The following is a 19,100-nucleotide window of genomic DNA, read 5'->3' on the forward strand; positions in this document are numbered from 1 at the left end:
GCAGAACACACACATCTTCCCCTGGAGGTAAACTATCCAGACCCTCAGGCAACCCAAGCTCCCAGAAGAACAATTCCAAGTATCTCCACCTAGTTGAGAAGGATCTATTATTTAATTACTTCCAACAAGACATTGTTTATAGCCCACATCTCCAACCTACGCCAGCCTGAGTGGAAGTGGGAACAATGACAACGGACTCTGCTAAGTTTCCACAAAGCATTGGTTTATTAGAAAGTTCCTTCCCTCATTTTACAGCATATATATCTCTATCATATGTGATAAAGTTAAATACAATCTGTTATGCTTGTAAGTAAGGATAGGTTATTTTGTTTTTCCTTTTTTCTGAAGTTTTAAAACTACTGTTCTGGAAGTTAAAGAGAGCTGCCTCCAGGAAGGCAGAGAGGGGCCAGAGTGCAGCTCAATCTACAACCTAATGGGAAGCAGCACAAAATGTTAATACTGTATTGTTTATTTAAATATTTACATGGGCTGAAAGCAAGGAAAATGAGTCCCTTCACTTCAAATCGATGATTTCATTTTTCCAGGGCTAGTTATCCAAAAAGTGATACTTCTGAATCAGACGAGGACTGAGCAGGTAGGCTCCCAGCCAAGCGCCTCATTTGCCCAGCACTTGCTTCTCATAAACTCAAAACTTCTCCCTTCTGGGGATTCTAGAAGGCATGAACAGAGAAGCTTGGCCGAGGCAAGTAGGGTTGTTTATCTTGTCAGCTGACTGCTTACCCAGTTCTAGACACAAGAAGAACACTAACAACAGCGGAGATGAGTCCTGCATGGCAAGCACCTTTGGGTCAGAGTGGTACCGAGGGCTGAGAGCCTGGGTGAAGGCAAGAGGGAGGAGGGACTGATGCACTTCTGGTCAGTGTCACGGGAGAAAAGAAAAGGAGCCTCTACTGCTGAAACTGAGCTGGGCAGACAGCACACAGCCGTGAAGCCAAAGACCTCCAAGTCCCTGTAAACGTGCTCACCTCCCAACAGAAAGCGGAGAAAACTGTCCAACTCTACTATCCTCTGGTCTACTTCTATTTTAGTTTCTAGCCAACCCAAAAGGCACATTAAAAAAATTGTCAGAGAGGGCTAAATACTAGGAAGGCAAACAGACTGTGCAGAACGAGGTCCCCGGGAACCAGGGGTCCTCTCCCAGACAGTCACTGAGTGTTACTGCTGCCAGAGAATAAAGCTGTTGACTCAGTCTTCCCCTTCTCCATGGAGTCCACTGTTTCTCTGTATAACAAAGCACACCAGGGGGACCACTGCAACTGAGCACCCTCCTGCTGCCTGCAGCTGCTTGCTGCCCACTATCTAAAAAATCCCAGTGCAGGATGAACCAGTTACTGCAAAGTACTTAACTTTTGTCCCAGCAAAAAAAAAAAAAAAGAAAGAAAAAAAAAAAAGTGTAACATTTTTATAGTTCATAACTTCAAAAAATACAGGAGCTTGATAAAATATACATGCTTAGTCATTTTTGCATCTAGCACAAAACAAATACTTTATTTTTTTTTTAACTTTATAACCTTTAAAGTTTCTTAATTCAACTAGGGCAAACATATTTACAGAAAGCCACCAGAACAAGGATCACTTAAAGAGCTGGATGTAAAAAATATTATTGCAGTATACTACAAATACAGAACCTTCTTAATGTGGGCTACAAAAAGCAGCATTTACGTTTATAGAGTTCAGTGCAATTTTACATTAAAAATCCTATAAATTAAGAAGAAAACATCAACATAACAGGAGAAAAATATACCCTCCGGACATGAGCTCCTTCCTGGGAAGCACATGGTGACTCTCTGTTCCACATAGCTTCTACTCATGATAGGATCTTCTTTTCTGGGATATGTAGATGCCTCTTCTGGGACGAGGGGCATGAGGACAGTAGTGCCCAATGCGCGGCTCCGTTTGTAAGGAAAGTGATTAAATTGCAGCCTGAGTTGCTTTTGGTTCTAGGTTAGACTCCCTCTTCCACCTCACCTGGGATGACGTCACCAAATGCTGTTCAAAGACACTGCCCAAAGTGGCGGTGTTTCCACCGCTGAAGAGATAGCCTGGCTTTCCTCGTGGCACTGAGGAGGGCAAGGCCAGATGGGCCCACGGCAGGCAGGTGCTTTGGTGACAACCCATTAGAGGAGGGAAACGCTTTAAACTTACAGAGGGGAAAGAGCAGAGGACTAGAAAGTAGAGGGAGGCAGGAAGTATCTATACTTGACAGTCTGCTGCAGAGGAGTGTGGGTAGCACTTACTGGTGTTCCCTAGTGTAGAAACATGGGAGGAACTAATAGAAAGGGGGAAATATCCCTGATAGTAAACCCAAAGCAAACCTCAAATCTAAATCCATCCCTGCAAGCCAAAACTCATTTCTTTGGCTGTCAAGATACTGCCCATTCCAGCTTTTACTTGCTGGAATAAATGGCTCAACCCCCAGGGAGGAATAGGTCACCTTCCCTAGCCCACCTTAAGCTTACAAATCCCAACTCAAGTACCATGGCTGGGAGGATGCTGCAGGTCCTGACCTGAGAAGATGGGGTGAAGAAGAGGGTGAAGATGGAGGGCAGTGGCAGCTGCTGCAGCAGGCCGTGGTGCAAGCAGGGTAGGGTAGAGGGCAGCGTGTGGGACAGGGTGGAAAGTGAAGGGCCCGGGGTGGATGGCTGAAGCAGGGATTATATGGATAGGGTGGCTAGCAAGAAAGGTGGCAGGGTGGCCAGGGATGATTGAGTGAGTGAGATGGGACAAGGAAATAGGGGTCAGATGGGGCTGGGGAATATGATGCACTTGGGCAAGTGGCTGGGGGTGAGGATGAGGGTGAATGCCAATGGCAGCGGCAGCAGCCGCAGCATGATGCTGTAGGATGGCATGTTGAACAGTTGTGATGGAGGTGGCAGAGGCTGTGGCTGGCTGCTGAATGTGAATAGGTTGCAGGGCTGGTGTGGCTGGGGCCAGGGCTGCTGAGGTTGGAAAGGCCTTTACTTGCTTGGCCAGAAGCTGCTGCTGGATGTGCTGCTGGGCAGCCTGCTGGAGCTTGCTGTACTTCTCCATCTCCTCAGGGGTGAAGGTGATGGGCTGGCTCTCTAGAGGAGCCAAGGAAGCATCCTCAGTCCCATCTGTCGACTCAACACTAGGTTCTCCACTGGGAGGTGCGTAACTGGGGAAGTGCTCAAGGTCTGGGGCTATAGGTAGCAAGCTGGATTCCACAGGGCCTGGTTGACTGCCACTATCCAGAGACTCCAGGGTATCCCCATCACTGGGGTCAGGGAGGTAGCTGTGGGAGATGGCTGGATCCCCAGGGTAGCAGTCAGTGTGTGCTGGGGTGCCTAGTGGAGCCGCAGTGTGATCAGCAGTAGCTTCTTCAGACTTTGGCTCTTCTGGAGGAGGGTCTGATAAGGGACCAGCTGTTGCCTCTGAGGAGAACTGATGTCCAAATGGAGCATCACTACTCCCTGGGGACTCTTCTTCTGGCTCAGACTGCTCCTGTTCTTCACCCCTTTCCAAGCCAGACTCTTCACATTTCTTACTGGGCTTTCGGGTAGCTGGAAGCTTCCCTATCAGTGGAAGGACAGGCTTATTACCAAGAGAAGGGGGGAGCTTAGGCCCGAAGTAGCCTTGTGGGGGGTTCTTGTATTTGAGCCCAGCCTTATTAGGGGTGGCCAGCACCTCCTCACACATATTGGGTTTCCTCTCCACTTTCCTGGACTGGATCTTCTCTAGCAGCAGTCGGGCGGTGACAGAATTCTTATCTTCAGGACTGCAGTCACTTCCTGTGCCGGCACTGCTATTCTGGGAGGGCAGGCCTGCTCCTTTGCTGTCATCTGCTTTCTTCCCAGGACCTTCTCCCCGACCTGATCGGAAATAGTGGGGAGACTGAGAGCGGTAGATCTTGGAGCGAATGAAATCCCGTCGGCCAGAGTGCCTCTCCTCTGGGCTCTCGTGGCCCCACGACCCCTTTCTGGAGCCTGACCTCTGGGAAGGACTTCTGGTGCTGCGGCTGCGGTCCCGGCTATAGCTCCGGCTTCGCTGCCAGCTGTGGGCTGTGGTGCTGCGACTTCTCCTCTTGCTCCGACTGCGGCTACAGCTGCTGCTGCGGCTTCGGCCCCGGGATCTTGAGCGCTCCCTACTGTGACTCCGAGATCGGCTTCGGGACTGGCTGCAGCTGAGGCTGTAGTCGTCATCGGAGGACGAGTATTTGTGTCGTTTGGACCTGTGTTTGGGGCTGGCGTAGTGGGAATCATCCGAGTCGTGAGAACGCTTCGAGCGCCTTCGTGGCCGGTCACTGTAGTCGCTGTAGCTGGCGTCGGAGGAACTGTGCGGTCTACTGGAGCAGCTCCGCTCGGAAGAAGCGTCGGAGCTGCTCGAGTATGAACGCCGGGAGGAACGCCGGGAGGAATGGCGACGGCCAGACCGGGAGCGGCTACGAGAGCGCTCACTGCCCGAGTCTTCGTCTTCGTCCTCTTCGTCGTCGTCCTCCTCCTCCTCCTCGTCCTCCTCCTCCTCGTCCTCCTCCTCACTGTACTGGGATGGAGACTGCTGGCGCAGCCTGTGAGAAGAGGCGTCATCACTATCCTCGTCCCCACTACTGGGCTGGCTCCGGCGGCTGGAGCGGCTGCTATGTCTGGCGCCAGCTCTCCGATGGCAGGACGAAGCTGGAGGTTCACTTTTGTGTTTCCTTCCACTGTGATCTTGGGAACTGCTCCCACCTCCCCCATCATCCTTCCTGCCACTGCTTCCTTCTTCAGCAGGAAGGGACCTTCGCTGGGAATCATCCTGGGCTCGGCGACGTCTTCTTGGTGGTGCAGGGCTACCACTCCCAGGGGGTTCTGGTTTGGGTCCTCGTTCAGAATCAGGCGGGGCTGAGGACTTGTTCTTCTTTCGTTTTCGTTTTTTGCGCTTCTTAGATTTCTCTCCAGACTCTGCCTTAGAGCTTTTCTCTTCCAAGTCGGCCTTGTGTTTCCGTTTGTGTTTACTGGATTTTTTGTGTTTCTTTTTCTTTTTGTGTCTGTGGGACTTGCCTGACGGTTCTTTCTTGCTAGGATGGCGGCTTCTTCCTGTGTCTTCAGCCTCTGACCCATGGCTACCACTAGGCTCTTGCATGTTCAGGCTGCTACAGGCAGCCCCTGAAGCAGGTTCATCCACTCTGCTTTCTGAGGAGTGCACTACATTCTGGTCTCCCTCCTTGCTTTTACTCGGCTCTCTAGGATCAAGGCCCTGGAGATGATCCTTTGAGGAGCCTACATCATCTTTTGGTTTTTCTGCCCCTTTAGCTCTGGCATCTCTGTTTCTTGAAAGTTTAAAGTCAAAGTATAAGGGGTTACAACTGTAGGAAATGGAGGGTTCTGCTTTGGTGAAAATCAATAGTTCCGATGGCCACTGGAGGGCAGTACTCTCATCCTTGCTCAACACAGGAAAGAACGGACCTGTGGGATGTTTGGGTCCTTGGCCTGCTATTGCTGCAGAGGTGGCCTGAGAAACTTCTTTAGGATTGGACTCATGCATCTGGCTCTCCGAAGTCTCCTGACTCTCCACACTTTGCTCACCTGTACCCCCTCCTGTGCCCTTCTTTGTCTCAGTCTTGTCTCCAAGTTCTGAAGGCTCAGCCACAGTGGTTTCCTTCTGTGGCTCAGAGACTTCACTAACTGTCTTTTCTGCTCCATGGCTTGCTGCGGCCTTAATGCAACCTTTAGGCTTGGGAGAATTGCTTTTTTTGTTGTCTGCGACATTCTTTGAGTGTATACCATGATCACCTTCCATTTGTTCACTGGCTCTCATAAAGAGTAAGAAGGGAAAATTAGGTTTGACTTTGCAGTGTGCTGGGGGGATGTAGTGGTAATATTCTGGCTCTGTAGCTCCGGTTCCTTCTTCCCGCTTCATCCTTTTTAACTTGGACAGTGTTGAGGCAAGAGACCCTCCATCTGGAGGATCTTCATCTTCTTTCTTTCCATCAAGATTTCCACTCCCATCAGTGTCTCCCACCTTCTGCACCCCTTGGTCAGAACTCTTCTCGTCAGATTTTGCCCCATCTTCAGAGGTCCCTTCCTCTGCATGGTCCTTGAAAACCGACGCTATTGATTCAAGTTTGACGGGAGCCTTTTTGGCAAAGGAAAACGAAACTCCCAATTTCTGCAGGGGGGGGCCCAGATTATTCTTAATGCCAAAGCTGATGCCTTGGGAAGCTAACCCAGGAGCCTGTGCCAGTCCAATGGTATTGGTGATCTGTACTGCAGTGAAGGAGCCCCCTTTATCTGTGGAGAAGTCAGACCCAGGGCCGCAGGAAGAGGCAGCACTTGCACCAGTGTTTGCTGATGACTCATCTTTATCCTCATCTCCCCCATCTTCATCTACGGCCACTGTGGTCGGTCTGAACATGGGGCCGCTTCCTGGTGCACTATACAGTGGTTCAGAAAGTGAAAAAATAAGAGTTACGATATATCTTACAAAATATTCATCTTCTTTGTCCTTCCATTCATTATAGGTAGGTCTCAAAGATACAGAGTAGCTGGTCCCTACCAATGTGCTGATGGATGGAACTTGTTGAGCAGAGCTAGGCAGAGTTCATTTGATTCGAGTATCACACTCAATTACCAAGGCCAGTTAGTTGTTTTCATCTCTTAAGCTATCTGCCCTACAAAAAGGCTTATCTCAACTCAAATGCTTTTTAAAACAATTTAATTTCATGTGCATTCGTGTTTTGCCTACATGTATGTCTGTGTGAGGATGCTCCATCCTCTGGAACTGGAGATATAGGTAGTTGTGAACTGCCATGTGGGTGCTGGGAACTGAAGCCACCAACCTTTTTTTAAATTATAATTTTCACTTTATTTTATGTGTATACTTTGCATGTATGTGTATGCCTGTGAACTATATGTGTACATTGCCTTTGAAGGTCAAAAGAGGGCATCAGAATGTCCTGGGATTAGAGTTATAGAAGATTATGAGCCATTACATGGGAGCTGGAAACTGAATCCAGGTCCTATGGAAGAGCATCTAGTGCTTTTAACCACTGAGTAACCTTTCTAACCCCTCTACTTTTAAGATTACCATTATTTATTTACTGTGTGTGTGTGTGTGGGGGGGTGCATGCCAATGGCCTGTAAATAGAGGTTAGAGCTGGTTCTATCTACCATGTGGATTCTGGGGTTTGAACTTGAACAAACTACCCATTGAGCCATCTCACTGGTCCTTCCGGACACCCCCCCGCCCCTTTCTTTCTCCTAGATAGGATCTGTCTATCACTGGCTGTCTTGGAACTCAGAGATCTGCCTGCCTCTGCCTCCCAAGTGCTGGGATCACTATAAGTATATTTCTTAATGTATCGTCCTACCAACTGACATACAATCAAATATATGAATGTACAACTATTCCAAAGGTTATTCCACAGGGCATGGTGGCTTAAGCCTGTAAGCACAGTACTTAGGGGACAGAGACAGGAGAATTAACTACTGAATTCAAGGTTGGCCTGAGTTATTCAAGGAGTTCAAGGCCACAAGAGGAAACGAAGTAAGACCTTGTTTCACCTCTCACCACAGGAAAAAAAAAGGACTATATTTCATTTAGCTGTAGAAAAAGCTTTAGGGCTGGAGAGATGGCTCATCAGTTAAGAGCACTAGCTGTTCTTCCAGAGGACCTGAGTTCAATTCCCAGCACTCACATGGTGGCTCACAACTGTCTGTAACTGCAATATCTGACACCTTCACAGAGACATACATGCAGACAAAACACCAATGCACATAAAAAAATAAGTGAATTTAGAAAAAGAAGGAAAAAGCTTTCATTTCCTCTGTACTTTCAAATTTACAGGAAAAAATTCTCTTCTGCACCCATGTATGTGTGTGTTTACTTGTGCCGTGTATTCATTGTATGTAGGAGTTAGAACCTGAGAGAGTGGGTTATTTCCTTCCCTGTAGAGTTGGTGGCAAGTGTCCCAAATTTATTTTTACTTTATTTTTTGAGGCAGGGTCTCACTATGTAGCATCACTGGCCTAGAACTCATTATGCATACCAGGCTGGCCTTCCACTTAGAGATCTGCCTGAATGTTAGGATTAAAGGTGTGTACTACCATATTCAGCTCAAATTTCATTTAAAAAAAAATGTATGTATTGGTTTGTTTGTTTTGAGAATCTAGTTATATAGCCCAGGCTGGCCTTGAACTTATATCACAATCCTATTTCCTTGGCCTCCAGAAGGCTGGTATTACAAATATATGCAGCAGTATATATTCTAAATTAAACACAGCCAGAAATCTATATTGGATTATATAAGGATCCTGTCTGTCCTTATTATGTCATCAGCTTGTGACATGCCCTCTCACACATGCTCACTCGTGCGCTCTCCCTCTCTCTGCATCTCTTTGGCGCCCCCCCCCCTTCTCCTAATAAAGCTCTAAAAGGTAACCATGGCTTGTGATTCTTCCGCCACTGCAACATCTAGCACCAGCCTCTAGCACCAGCCACTAGCGCCACCGTTTATACCCTTCAGATTACTCTGTGGGTATATTTGTCTTAGAAATTAAATAAATTCATGCTTTGTTTCTTTATTCACATGGTAGATATTTGTAGACCACAAGCGGATACATGATATCGTAGACTGTACTGAACCACCCCCACTCAGGCACATTATGATAGTTTAATTTATAAACTGACACACCAAGAGATTAACCACAAGAACTGAGGAGTTATGACAATGTACTATAATGCAAGTTATGGGAAAATGTATTATTCCTTCTTCCCTTAAAAATGGATGGGGAGTGTGGACATACTAAATAAAGGGATGGTTCATGTTTCGGGCATTATAACACACATCTAGCACACAACTTAAAACTCCCCAATTACTCCTATAATTTTTTGTTTGTTTGTTTTCTTTTTCAAGAGAGGGTTTCTCTGTGTAGCCTGGCTATCCTAGAATTCTTTCTGTAGACCATGCCGGCCTCGAACTCACAGAGATCCACCTGCTTCTGCCTCTCAAGTGACTGGATTAAAGGCATGCGCCACCACACCCAACTATAATTGTCTTTTTAATGTATTTCTTGTTACATTTTACTGTGTGTGTGTATACTTACAAGCCAAGGTACATGTGTGGTAGTCAGAGAACAACTGTAGAAGTTGGTTCTCTCCTTCTACTGTGTAGGTTCTGGGGACTCTGCTGAGGCACCCTCTGGTCCCCTTTTAATATTTCATATCACAGATAACTGGGTAAGTGAAGGCACAGAAAATAAACACACAGGAACTATTGTACTTTCTGGGTACCCAGAACAATACCTGTGACAAGCAAACTTCCAGCTCCCACAACAGGACTACAGCAGAGCTTTGAAGCCAGTGTTTACTACATAGCTTTGCCAGCATTTTTCAGTGTATGGCACTTCTTAAATTCTGAACTCAATACCTAAAGACAATTAGATATTCACTAGCTATAAGCTGTTATGAACTTGGAGTCAAAAAACCCAGATACCATGGTATCTAGATTTTGCTGTGCATGCTGTTGCTGTTCAAAGACAGAATCCAAACAGATATGGAGAGTAAAACATATCTCTATTGTGTCAGTCTACCTCACACTAACAACAAATGATGGTGCTTGTCAGGGTGAGTGCCAAACCAGTTCCCTACACGACGATCATCCCTACTTGGTCATCTTTTAACTGGTAATTTATAAAATGATAACCAGTGGTACAGCGCTTGCCTACCAAGCGCAAGGCCCTGGGTTTGATACTCAGCTCAAAAAAAAAAAAAAAAAAAAAAAAGATAACTAAAAGATGCTTCTGAAGAAAAAGATGTTATTATAATATGTCCTGAAACAGAAAGTAGCCTGATGTATATCTTCTAGGGAGATATTCTTGGAACATGCCCAAGAGAGAGATGTTTACTACATGAAGAGTTGCAAACTGGGTTGGTGAGATGGTTCAGTGGGTAAAGGTTTGCCTTGCAAGCCTAATGATCTGAGTTTAATTCCTGGAACCCATGTAAAGGAGGATTAAGAGAACAGACCCTACAGAACTGTCCCCCGTCTTCCATATCACAGCATGTGCATTCACACAGCAAATAAAATTTAAAACTCTGTCAGATAAGGAATTTCAATCATTTTATAGGTAGTTGAATTCAACATTAGAGCTCATGGGTTAAGTGCTTTTTTCTTTCCCAATTCCCACTTATTTTTAGCTCCTTTTCAGTACATAAAAACAAAAGCCAAACAAAATAAACACAAAGTAGAAATTTCAAGTCTAGGATAACAGCAAAGCGAGGGTGTATGGGGGCCGGATGGCAAAAGCAACTGTCCTCTCCTCTGGGGAGTGACCACTCAGGTGCACACATATCTCCTCTGCCAGGGCTGGCACACCTCTGAAGGGAAGAGTGGACATTCAGAAGCCAAGGCTCTGTCCTCTCTCACTTTCTTTTCTTTTCTGATGTTTTGGGAAAGGGTTTCTCTATAGTACTGGCTGTCTTTGAATTCACGGAGATTATAGGTATGTGCCACCACTGCCTGGTTCTCCTTTTTCTTTTCTTTTGCCAGAGCTGAGGACAGAACCCAGGGCCTAGCAAGCGCTCTACCACTGAGCTAAATCCCCAACCTCCTCCTTTTTCTTTTTAGACAAGTTCTCAGTTGTACCAGGCTGACTTCAGACTCATTACTCAACCAAGGATAGCCCTGTATTAGCCCTGTATTTCCTGAGTGCTAGGATTATAGCTATGTATTAACATGCTTATATGGTATTGGGGAATCAAACCTAGAGCTTTATACATCCTTAGGTAAGCATTGAGGTACATACCAAGTCCAATCTAAAAACTGTTTTAAAGATTTTTTTTAATCTGTGTGTCTCTGTGTGTATGCCATGTGAGTGCCAGTGCCCCTGGAGGCCTGATAAGGACACTGGGTCCCCTGGAGTTACAGATGGTTGTGAGCCACCTGACATGAGTCCTGGGAACTGAACTTGAGACCTCTGCAAGAGCAGCAAGTGCCCCCAACTTAAACATTTCTTAGATAGAGTCTCACACTGTAGTTCAAGTTGGTTTCCATCTTACAGCAATTCTCTTGCCTCGGGCTCCCAGGTGCTAGGATTACAGGCATGAGCTACCACATCCAGTGTTTGAATTATAATTTTAAATCTATAAATTTAAATCTTAAGGATATTTTATTATTGTTGTTTTTCTGGATTTTCCAGGTAGGGTTTCTGTGTAACAGTCCTGGCTGTCCTGGATCTCACTCTGTAGACCAGGCTGGCCTCAAACTCACAGAGATCCGCCTGCCTCTGCTTCCCGGATACTGGGATCAAAGGCGTGCGCCGCCGCCACCACCACCACCACCTGGCCTACGGATTCTATTTAGCCACAAAATACTCAATATGAAACTTCCCCTACCATTCAGCTTGTTTTCTTTGCTCTGCCAACTCGTGGAGCCTCCGAAGGGCTTTTTCTTGCTTCTTTTCATCTTTGCGGGATCTTGAAGAGACATTTCGAGCAAACTCTCTCTGCTTGAGATCTTTTAATCTCTGAGTTAACAGAAAGGAAGAAACAGAGGGTGAGTAATTTTAAATGGCATACAGATGTGAAGGCAATGCCTTTAAAATATTTACCCTCAACTAATGTTATAATGCTAGCGTGGAATACACTATTATATTTATATGGTACCCAGAAACACAATGGCTAATTACTTTGAGTATGACACTTGGACATGGGCATTTGTAATTAGGATATATAGCATGGCATTTGTCTTATTGTACAAAACAAAATGATTTCAAAAGCAACAGGCAAATTTTAGAGTATTGGGAAGAAAGAAGAGAGACCGATCACCTGCTCTTCCAGGATGCAAAACCAGACAAACAAATGTGAGATACATTGTAGCAACACAGGCCGAAGAGACCAGAAAGGGGTTAGGCTGATACAGAAAATCACCCAAGGTGTAAGATTTTAAAAAGCAATGTACAGCTTACATGGGGGGAGGGGAGTAAATAAAAATCAGAACAAAATAAATGCTTTTTCCCCCCACCATAAAATAAAAGGTGTGGGTTTTGTTTGGTTTCAGCACTAACAGAGGTTTCCTGTAACTCTTAAAGCCAAGGGAGGTTTCCGACCACAGCATGCTCAGAACTCAGCCTGACCACTTTCACCCAGCCAGTCTGCTCAAATGAATTTCATTCCTTCACAGCCCTGAGAGAAACACCAGGGATGAAGAAGGAGAATACAGGAAGAAAGATTTTGTTACTTAAACTTCAAGTAACAGAATAGGTCTTTTGTTTCCAGATGCTACTGTGTAATTTTCCTCAAAACAAAAGAAAGGAACGCTAAAGAAAGGCTTGTCATGAGACAGGCTGGTGACAGAGTCCAGACATACCCATCTGCAATGAAGACAGTGCAATATAATAATATAAAAAGTGAAGCAAGGCCTACCCATTAGCCTATGCTTTTCCAACAGTTTAGGAAAAGGGAGTTGACCCAATATAAAGTGGACATTGCTTTAGAAAGGCATGGTGTTCAACAGACAGGAATTTTTTTTACCTAATATTTATGAAATGTATTTCAAAACTTTTAGAATTGGGAGGGGAAGGGAAGAAAGACATACACACAAAAAAGATAGACAGCTAAAGACACTATAGAAAAACTCACTCTTGTGATCTGGGCTCCCAAATTAGAAGGATTTGCTTTCAAAACATCAGCTGAAAATGTCACATCACAAAGAGGAAAAAAAAAGTAAAAAATAAACAAGAGTGGAAGAGAAAAAAAAATAAGGCAAGCATTACTACATAAGCTCTCAGTGAATCTACAAACGGTTATACTGAACAATCAGGGACAAAACCATACACTCTACAAGGGCTGGGGAGAAGCAAAGAGCCTGAAAACACACGTGTGTACACACACAGACAAACATAGTAATCACTTCTCGATAAATGAAGTCATCCTTCTGTTTTTCTGTAATCATTTCCATTTCCTCAAGAGAAATGATCGCAGAACTTCGGGACGACTGCACGGCCTAAAAGTAGGGTTCGTGCTCAGTTATCTTTACTTTGGAGAACTTCAATTAATCAGCAGCTAACGACGCTATTACTGGTGTAGGTCCTTCACACATTAAGATTTTTATAGGGGGGCTGGAGAGATGGCTCAGAGGTTAAGAGCACTGACTGCTCTTCCAGAGGTCCTGAGTTCAATTCCCAGCAACCACATGGTGACTCACAACCATCTGTAATGAGATCTGGTGTCCTCTTCTGTCCTGCAGTCATACATGCTGTATACATAATAAATAAAAATCTTAAAAAAAAAAAAAAAAGCCTGGCTCTATAAGACAAAACCTTAAAAAAAAAAAAGATTTTTATAAATTCTCTCTTTGGTATTAAACTTTTCTTTATAGCTTGAACTTAGGGTCTCACAAAAGGCAAATTGGTGCTATACCACTAAGCTATCTGTATATCCCAACCCTCTTCTATTTTCAGTAACCTGCCTGGACTCACCTTAGTCTGTGGCCCAAGCAAGCCTTGAACTCCTGCTGCAGCCTTCCAAATAGTATTACATGCCTGCACCACCAGGCTCAGTGAGGATCAACTATTTTAAGCAAATATAAATTCCAACTTTTTCCTTTTGAGAGGAAGTGGGCAGAAAGGATCCACTATGACTATTACACCATTTTTAATGGATAAGTCTTGTTTCTTTCTAAATAGGGTTTCTTGCCAAATCTAAAAAGAATGTGATTTTTCCCCCAAATCTGCCATCTTTTCCCTATATACCTCATTAAGTTCTTCTATACACAATCATCTCTCTACTTCTTATAAACATTTCATCACTTTTAGAAGACATCTGTTGAACTACAGAACACTGTTCAAAAGGATCATTTTTAATCAAAGCCTGGACCTTCACACTGCCTCAAATAAGGATTAGGTTTTCTTCCCCCTCCTCTTTCTTTTGTTGTTTTTTGAAACAAAGTATCATTATGTAGCCTTGGCTGGCCTAGAACTAAGAGATCCACTGCCTCTGCCTCTGCCTCTTGAGCACTGGGATTAAAGGAGTGGGCCAATACGCTTGGCTCTGTTCATTTTTGGAAGATGAGGAACAGAACCAAGCCTACAGCATTCTCAACACAGTCTACTCAAAAGTCTCGCCACAGGTATAAAGACAGAGAGAGACAAAACAAAATGTCAAGGAAACAAATCTAAATTGCAAGCTTCCTTCTACGTAACACCTACCTGGGTACTCTTATAAAGTCCAGCAAACATTCCTTCATACTCTTACAAACTTCAGTCAAGCCTGGAGTCTCGGGGTAGAAATTAGACCTTCACAAGTCTAGACACACCTGAGAGACACTGTATAACCACCCCAAACCTAGAACACAGAGCTACCTTTCAGATGGTGACATTCTGATGGAAACGGAAAAGCATGGCCTTTTTTTCTTTGAAACAAACATTTATTTATGTATTTATTTAATATACCTTGGCATGACTTGCCTCTTCCCTTCCTCCTATGGGGTCCCAGGGACTGACTGTGTCATAAGGTTGGGCAGTGGCCCCTTATCTGCTCTGAGTCACCTCACTGGCTCCAAGACGTAGGCTAAAACTCATATTTTCCTTACCTGATTCAAAGACTCTCTTCCCCACTTGAAGTCAAAGAATTCCTTTCCCAAAGTCTCTGCTGGCACCCCCTCCTCCTGAGAACCCAGAATAGCACTCTCCACTGTCAGCACCTTGCCCTAGTTCTCGTCTACGACTGTCTGATGCTGTTCTCAATACAGCTGTTCCTGTCTTTCAGAAAGGTGCCAGTGTAAAACTCCAGTCAGGAGAACCTAGGTCAATCCACTTATCACTAGTCGACTGAGTTTCTATCTCACAGCCTCAGCTGTCCTCATTATAAAATGAGAATGATGTATCAACAGATTTATGAAATTAAATGCCAAAATAACCTTTTCCCTTTCAGTATTTGAACCTTAAGGCTTCACTCATGATGGGTAAGTGCTCTACAACTGAGTTGTGTCTGCAGCCTTCTTTTTGCTTTTTGAGAGAGGATCAAAACCAGGCTGGCTTTGAATTTACTCACTACTTTGTCAGTCACAAAGAAGCATCTAGTAGGACACAACTGTTTGTACTGCTTCTCTTCTGCTTACCTTTAAAAAAAAAAACAATTATTTATTCTTCTATTTTATATGTATGTGTTTTTGCCTGTGTATGTGCAGTGGAAACTTGGAGGCCAGATGAGGACTCAGGGTCCCCTAAAATTGGAGTTATGTGTGGTTGTAAACTGCCTGATGCAGGTGCTAGAAAGCAAACCTGGGTCCTATGTAAAAGCAGCAGGTGCTTTTAGGCACTGGGCTGTCTGGAGCTCCTTGTTTACTGTCATAGTAAATTTGGCAGTGTACTGTAGAAAGGGTCTGCTGAATAATGTGGGTTAGTATTGGGTCTTTTGGGGGCTGGGGATTTAGCTCAGTGTACAGTGCTTAAGGCCCTAGGTTCAGTCCTCAGCTCTGGGAAAAACAAACACACGCGGTTGTGAGCAGCAAGCATTCTTAACCACCGAGCCACCTCTTCAGCTCCTGAAAGGGTAATTTTTTTAGAGCCAGTCATGGTAGCTAGCACCTATAATCTCAGCATTTGGGAGATCAAGGCAAGGTTGTTCTGAGTTTGAGGCCAGTCTGGGCTATAAAATAAGATACTGTCTCAAACAAGGCAGTAATTTTCTTTCTTTTTTTCTTTCCTGCATGAATGTCTATATGAGGGTGTTGAGTCCCCTGAAACTGGAGTTACAGATGGTTGTGAGCTGTCATGTGGGGACAGGGAATTGAACCTGGGTCCTCTGGGAGAGCAGCCAGTGCTCTCAACTGAACCATCATCTCTCCAGCTTCATTCCCCACCCCCGCACCCCCTCAAAACAGGGTCTCACTATGTAGTTTTGGCCAGCCTGGAACACACTACGAAGAACAGGCTGGCCTTGTACTTACAGAGATCTACTGCTTCTACCATGCTACCAAGTCTGGCAAAATAGTAATTTTGATAAAGATGCAGGCCTTCATCAGTCAGGTTTTCCAAAACTCAGGTATTACGCAATAGATGCTCAGGCTTGGCTCACTTGCCACTGCTTGCTCATATGAAATTCTCTTTGTGAACTGTATTTGTTCCTTTCCCTTAAATTCTAGGAGGAGCACAATTTTACAAAAAAATAAAGGAGCAACACACCAGAAACTCAGGGGAAAAACCACAACCAAGAGGTTTTGTGAGAAAACCAAGAAACTGCAGATAGGCCTTCACTGCAAAACTCTGTCAAGGACTGTTCAAAGTCTACGCTTTACAGAAATCCAATATAAACTCCCAGCTGGGAAATACAGTGTAACCCACATGGATATACTGGATCATTTAAACTGACTCAAAAACATGATTTACCTCTCAAAATTACAAAGTATATCTTCTGAAGAACTGAAAATAAGGTAGCTTATTTTGCTGAACTACTAATATTCATAGAAATTCAAGCCCCATTCCTTATTTAGTGAAAAATATTTTAATTGAATGAAAGGGGAAAAAAACCCCAACAACTGAATGTTACATTAGTTCTTAAAACTAAAGGTTCATGTACAATGAGTGGTATGTGTCTACAGCCCCAGATCTTTAGAATTCAGCAAGAGTAAGAAAATGAACAAAATGAGGGAAAGAAAGTAGGGAAGGGGAAGGAGACAGGAAGAAGGAAGAAGGGAGGGAGGGAAGGATGATTTGAAGACCTTGTTTTCCTAAAACACTGGTAGTAATTTTTCAAGGTGTGCATTAGCAGCATAGTACAGAACATAAGAGACATTTTCTGTTGACTATTACATGGCTGGCCTTTCCCTTAAACTTCCCAAAACATCTGTGCAGGGAAGCCCTCAATGATGAGCTAGTAGCTGAAGACCAACTAAATTAACTGTAGTTCTCTGGATAAAAGATTTTTTTCTAATGAAAAAGCAATTATAGTCCTTACAAAGAAGCTTCAGAGAAAACCCTATTCTGTCTGAAGGTATGGAGGCTGCTGCTTCAGTGTGCCTGGTGTCAGTCAGAACTGGGAACATAGGAAGGAAGCGAAGAGGCCTGAGTCACAATCTCAAGTGTTTCAAGGAGTCTGAGTAACATGACTCACAGACTGTAAAAGATGATGTGGAGCCCTCAGCTACTGGAGAGTGAGCAAGAGACACCAACTACAGCTACTTGGCTGTAATCAAGGTTTGTTGAAATATAAACCCAATGTCATCAGATAGTCCAAGACAAGCCAAAGGTTGACTGACTGAGCAGTTCTAGGTATTTTGTTTAAAGGTGGGCTTTTAAAGCATGGTGGGTTCACATCTGTAATCCCAGCAGATGGATCAGAAGTTCAACTATATAGCCAGAACTCTGTCTAATTAAATAACACCAACAACAGAACAACTAATTATCAACAAGTCAAACAGAAACCTGGAAGAGGCCTCACTGCCAGCTGGCCCCAAGTTTATGCATCAGTAACTACATGGGTGTGCACATGACTCAGACTTTCTTTAGTTGAGAAAAACCTACACCAGGAAGACTAAACCACACAGATCTGTTGAGATAAGTTCACTGTATTATAAGGCACCCTGGTGACACAAACAAAGGGTAAGATGGGGGGGGGGGGGAGTCCCAAGCAGGTTAAGGATAAACGTGTCACAGTGAAAGACTTTACTTTTGTTGTTTGTTGGCAGTACCGAAGAGCAAAGAGAGGGTTCTGGACACAACACTGGGCTGCCCCTCCACCCCATTGATCACTAGTAAGGCGCTGCTACAGACTCACTCTGGGAAGAAGATCCCTTGCAGTCTGAATCTGAGGTTCATATCTATAGCAGACAAAGATTTTTAAAAGATATATAAAATAATTAAAATGGCAAGGAAGGGGGGCTAGAAAAACCTCTATTTTGAATTTAACTGTAGCTTGCAACCAAACCATAGAGGCTCAGACATGATCAGTGTGGATGTTTATTGAGCACTCAGGCATGTCAGAACTTTTTTTTTTCTTTTCTTCTCCTCCTCCTCTTTTTTGATTTTGTTTTTGTTTTTCGAGACAGGGTTTCTCTGTAGCTTTGGAGCCTGTCCTGGACTAGCTCTGTAGACCAGGCTGGCCTTGAACTGACAGAGATCCACCTGCCTCTGCCTCCCGAGTGCTGGGATTACAGGCGTGCGCCACCACTGCCCGGCCGTTTTTGTTGTTGTTGTTGTATTTTTTAAAGACGACTTATTTATTATATATACAGTGTTCTGCATGTATGCCTGCACGACACAGAGAGTGCCAGATCTCATTACAGATGGTTGTGAGCCATCACGTGGTTTCTGGGAATTGAACTCAGGACCTCTGGAAGAGCAGCCAGTGCTCTTAATCTCTGAGCCATCTCTCCAGCCCCACATGTCATAACTTAATAAGTAATCATACATTGGGTTATTTCTTCAAGGATGGCTGGCTTCATCACTGAAGATTTCAAAGGTGATAAAACAGAGCACAAGAATTAGAATCACAATGCCTAACTTTTACATGTAGAAATTTCAAGCAGAGTCTCAACATTTATGTACATCACAAAATCTTAGAAAATTTGAGAAGAGCTAGCCAACAACAGAGGCATTTAACACCTTCCTCTCCCATTCCTTAAAAAGGTTCACAAATGAGAGTAATCATGCTGTTTCTTCTTTTAAAAATTGGACCTTAAGAAAGGTAAAAGTATTTCCCAGGACCTTCCTATTTTAGTTTACCACTAATAAAGCTTTTCTCCAAAGTTTTAATGGTGAAAATTTGATGGGAGATACAAGCTAGGAATAATTAATATGGAGTAAAGTACTTACCTTTGACCTCAGTTATAATAATCCTGTGTCTTGCTGGAAGGCAGCACGGCGTGCCTTTATAATTTTAGAGCACCAATTTGGAAAAACACAGGCCCAGTTGTAAGCTTATGCCCACTGAGGAGGAACAGAATACATGATCCTATCTCCTTCCTATCAGGTGTTATTTAGCTGGGCTGTACCAAAGTCAACTAATAATTCTTTACAAACTTTAAATGCAGGTCAGGAAAGGCAAGATAAGCCTTTAACCATAGCACTCTAGAGGCTGAAACAAGAGGATCACAAGTTCAAGGCCAGCATTGTTTTACACAGTTAACACCCTCTCTCAAAAAG

The 19,100-nt window shown here is 44.2% G+C and overlaps 1 protein-coding gene across 5 annotated transcripts in view; it reads right to left on the reverse strand.

The window, feature by feature from the left end:
* Positions 1-210: 210 nt before the first annotated feature.
* Gpatch8 (G-patch domain containing 8) overlaps positions 211-19,100 on the reverse strand; it is a 71,150-nt gene continuing 52,260 nt past the window's right edge. For 4 of the 5 annotated variants that reach the window (XM_036194901.1, XM_036194900.1, XM_036194899.1 and 1 more), the window contains 2 exons: positions 11,353-11,483; positions 212-6,391 (listed from right to left, as the gene is read on the reverse strand). In XM_036194901.1, the coding sequence (XP_036050794.1) occupies positions 2,491-6,391; positions 11,353-11,483 (4,032 nt within the window). In that variant the 3' untranslated portion in view covers positions 212-2,490. Of the gene's footprint in view, positions 6,392-11,352; positions 11,484-19,100 lie in introns of all 5 variants that reach the window. The other variant, XM_036194898.1, reaches the window with a different exon arrangement.

Source organism: Onychomys torridus, chromosome 8, assembly GCF_903995425.1.
Source record: "Onychomys torridus chromosome 8, mOncTor1.1, whole genome shotgun sequence".
Classification (NCBI taxonomy): Eukaryota; Metazoa; Chordata; class Mammalia; order Rodentia; family Cricetidae; genus Onychomys; species Onychomys torridus.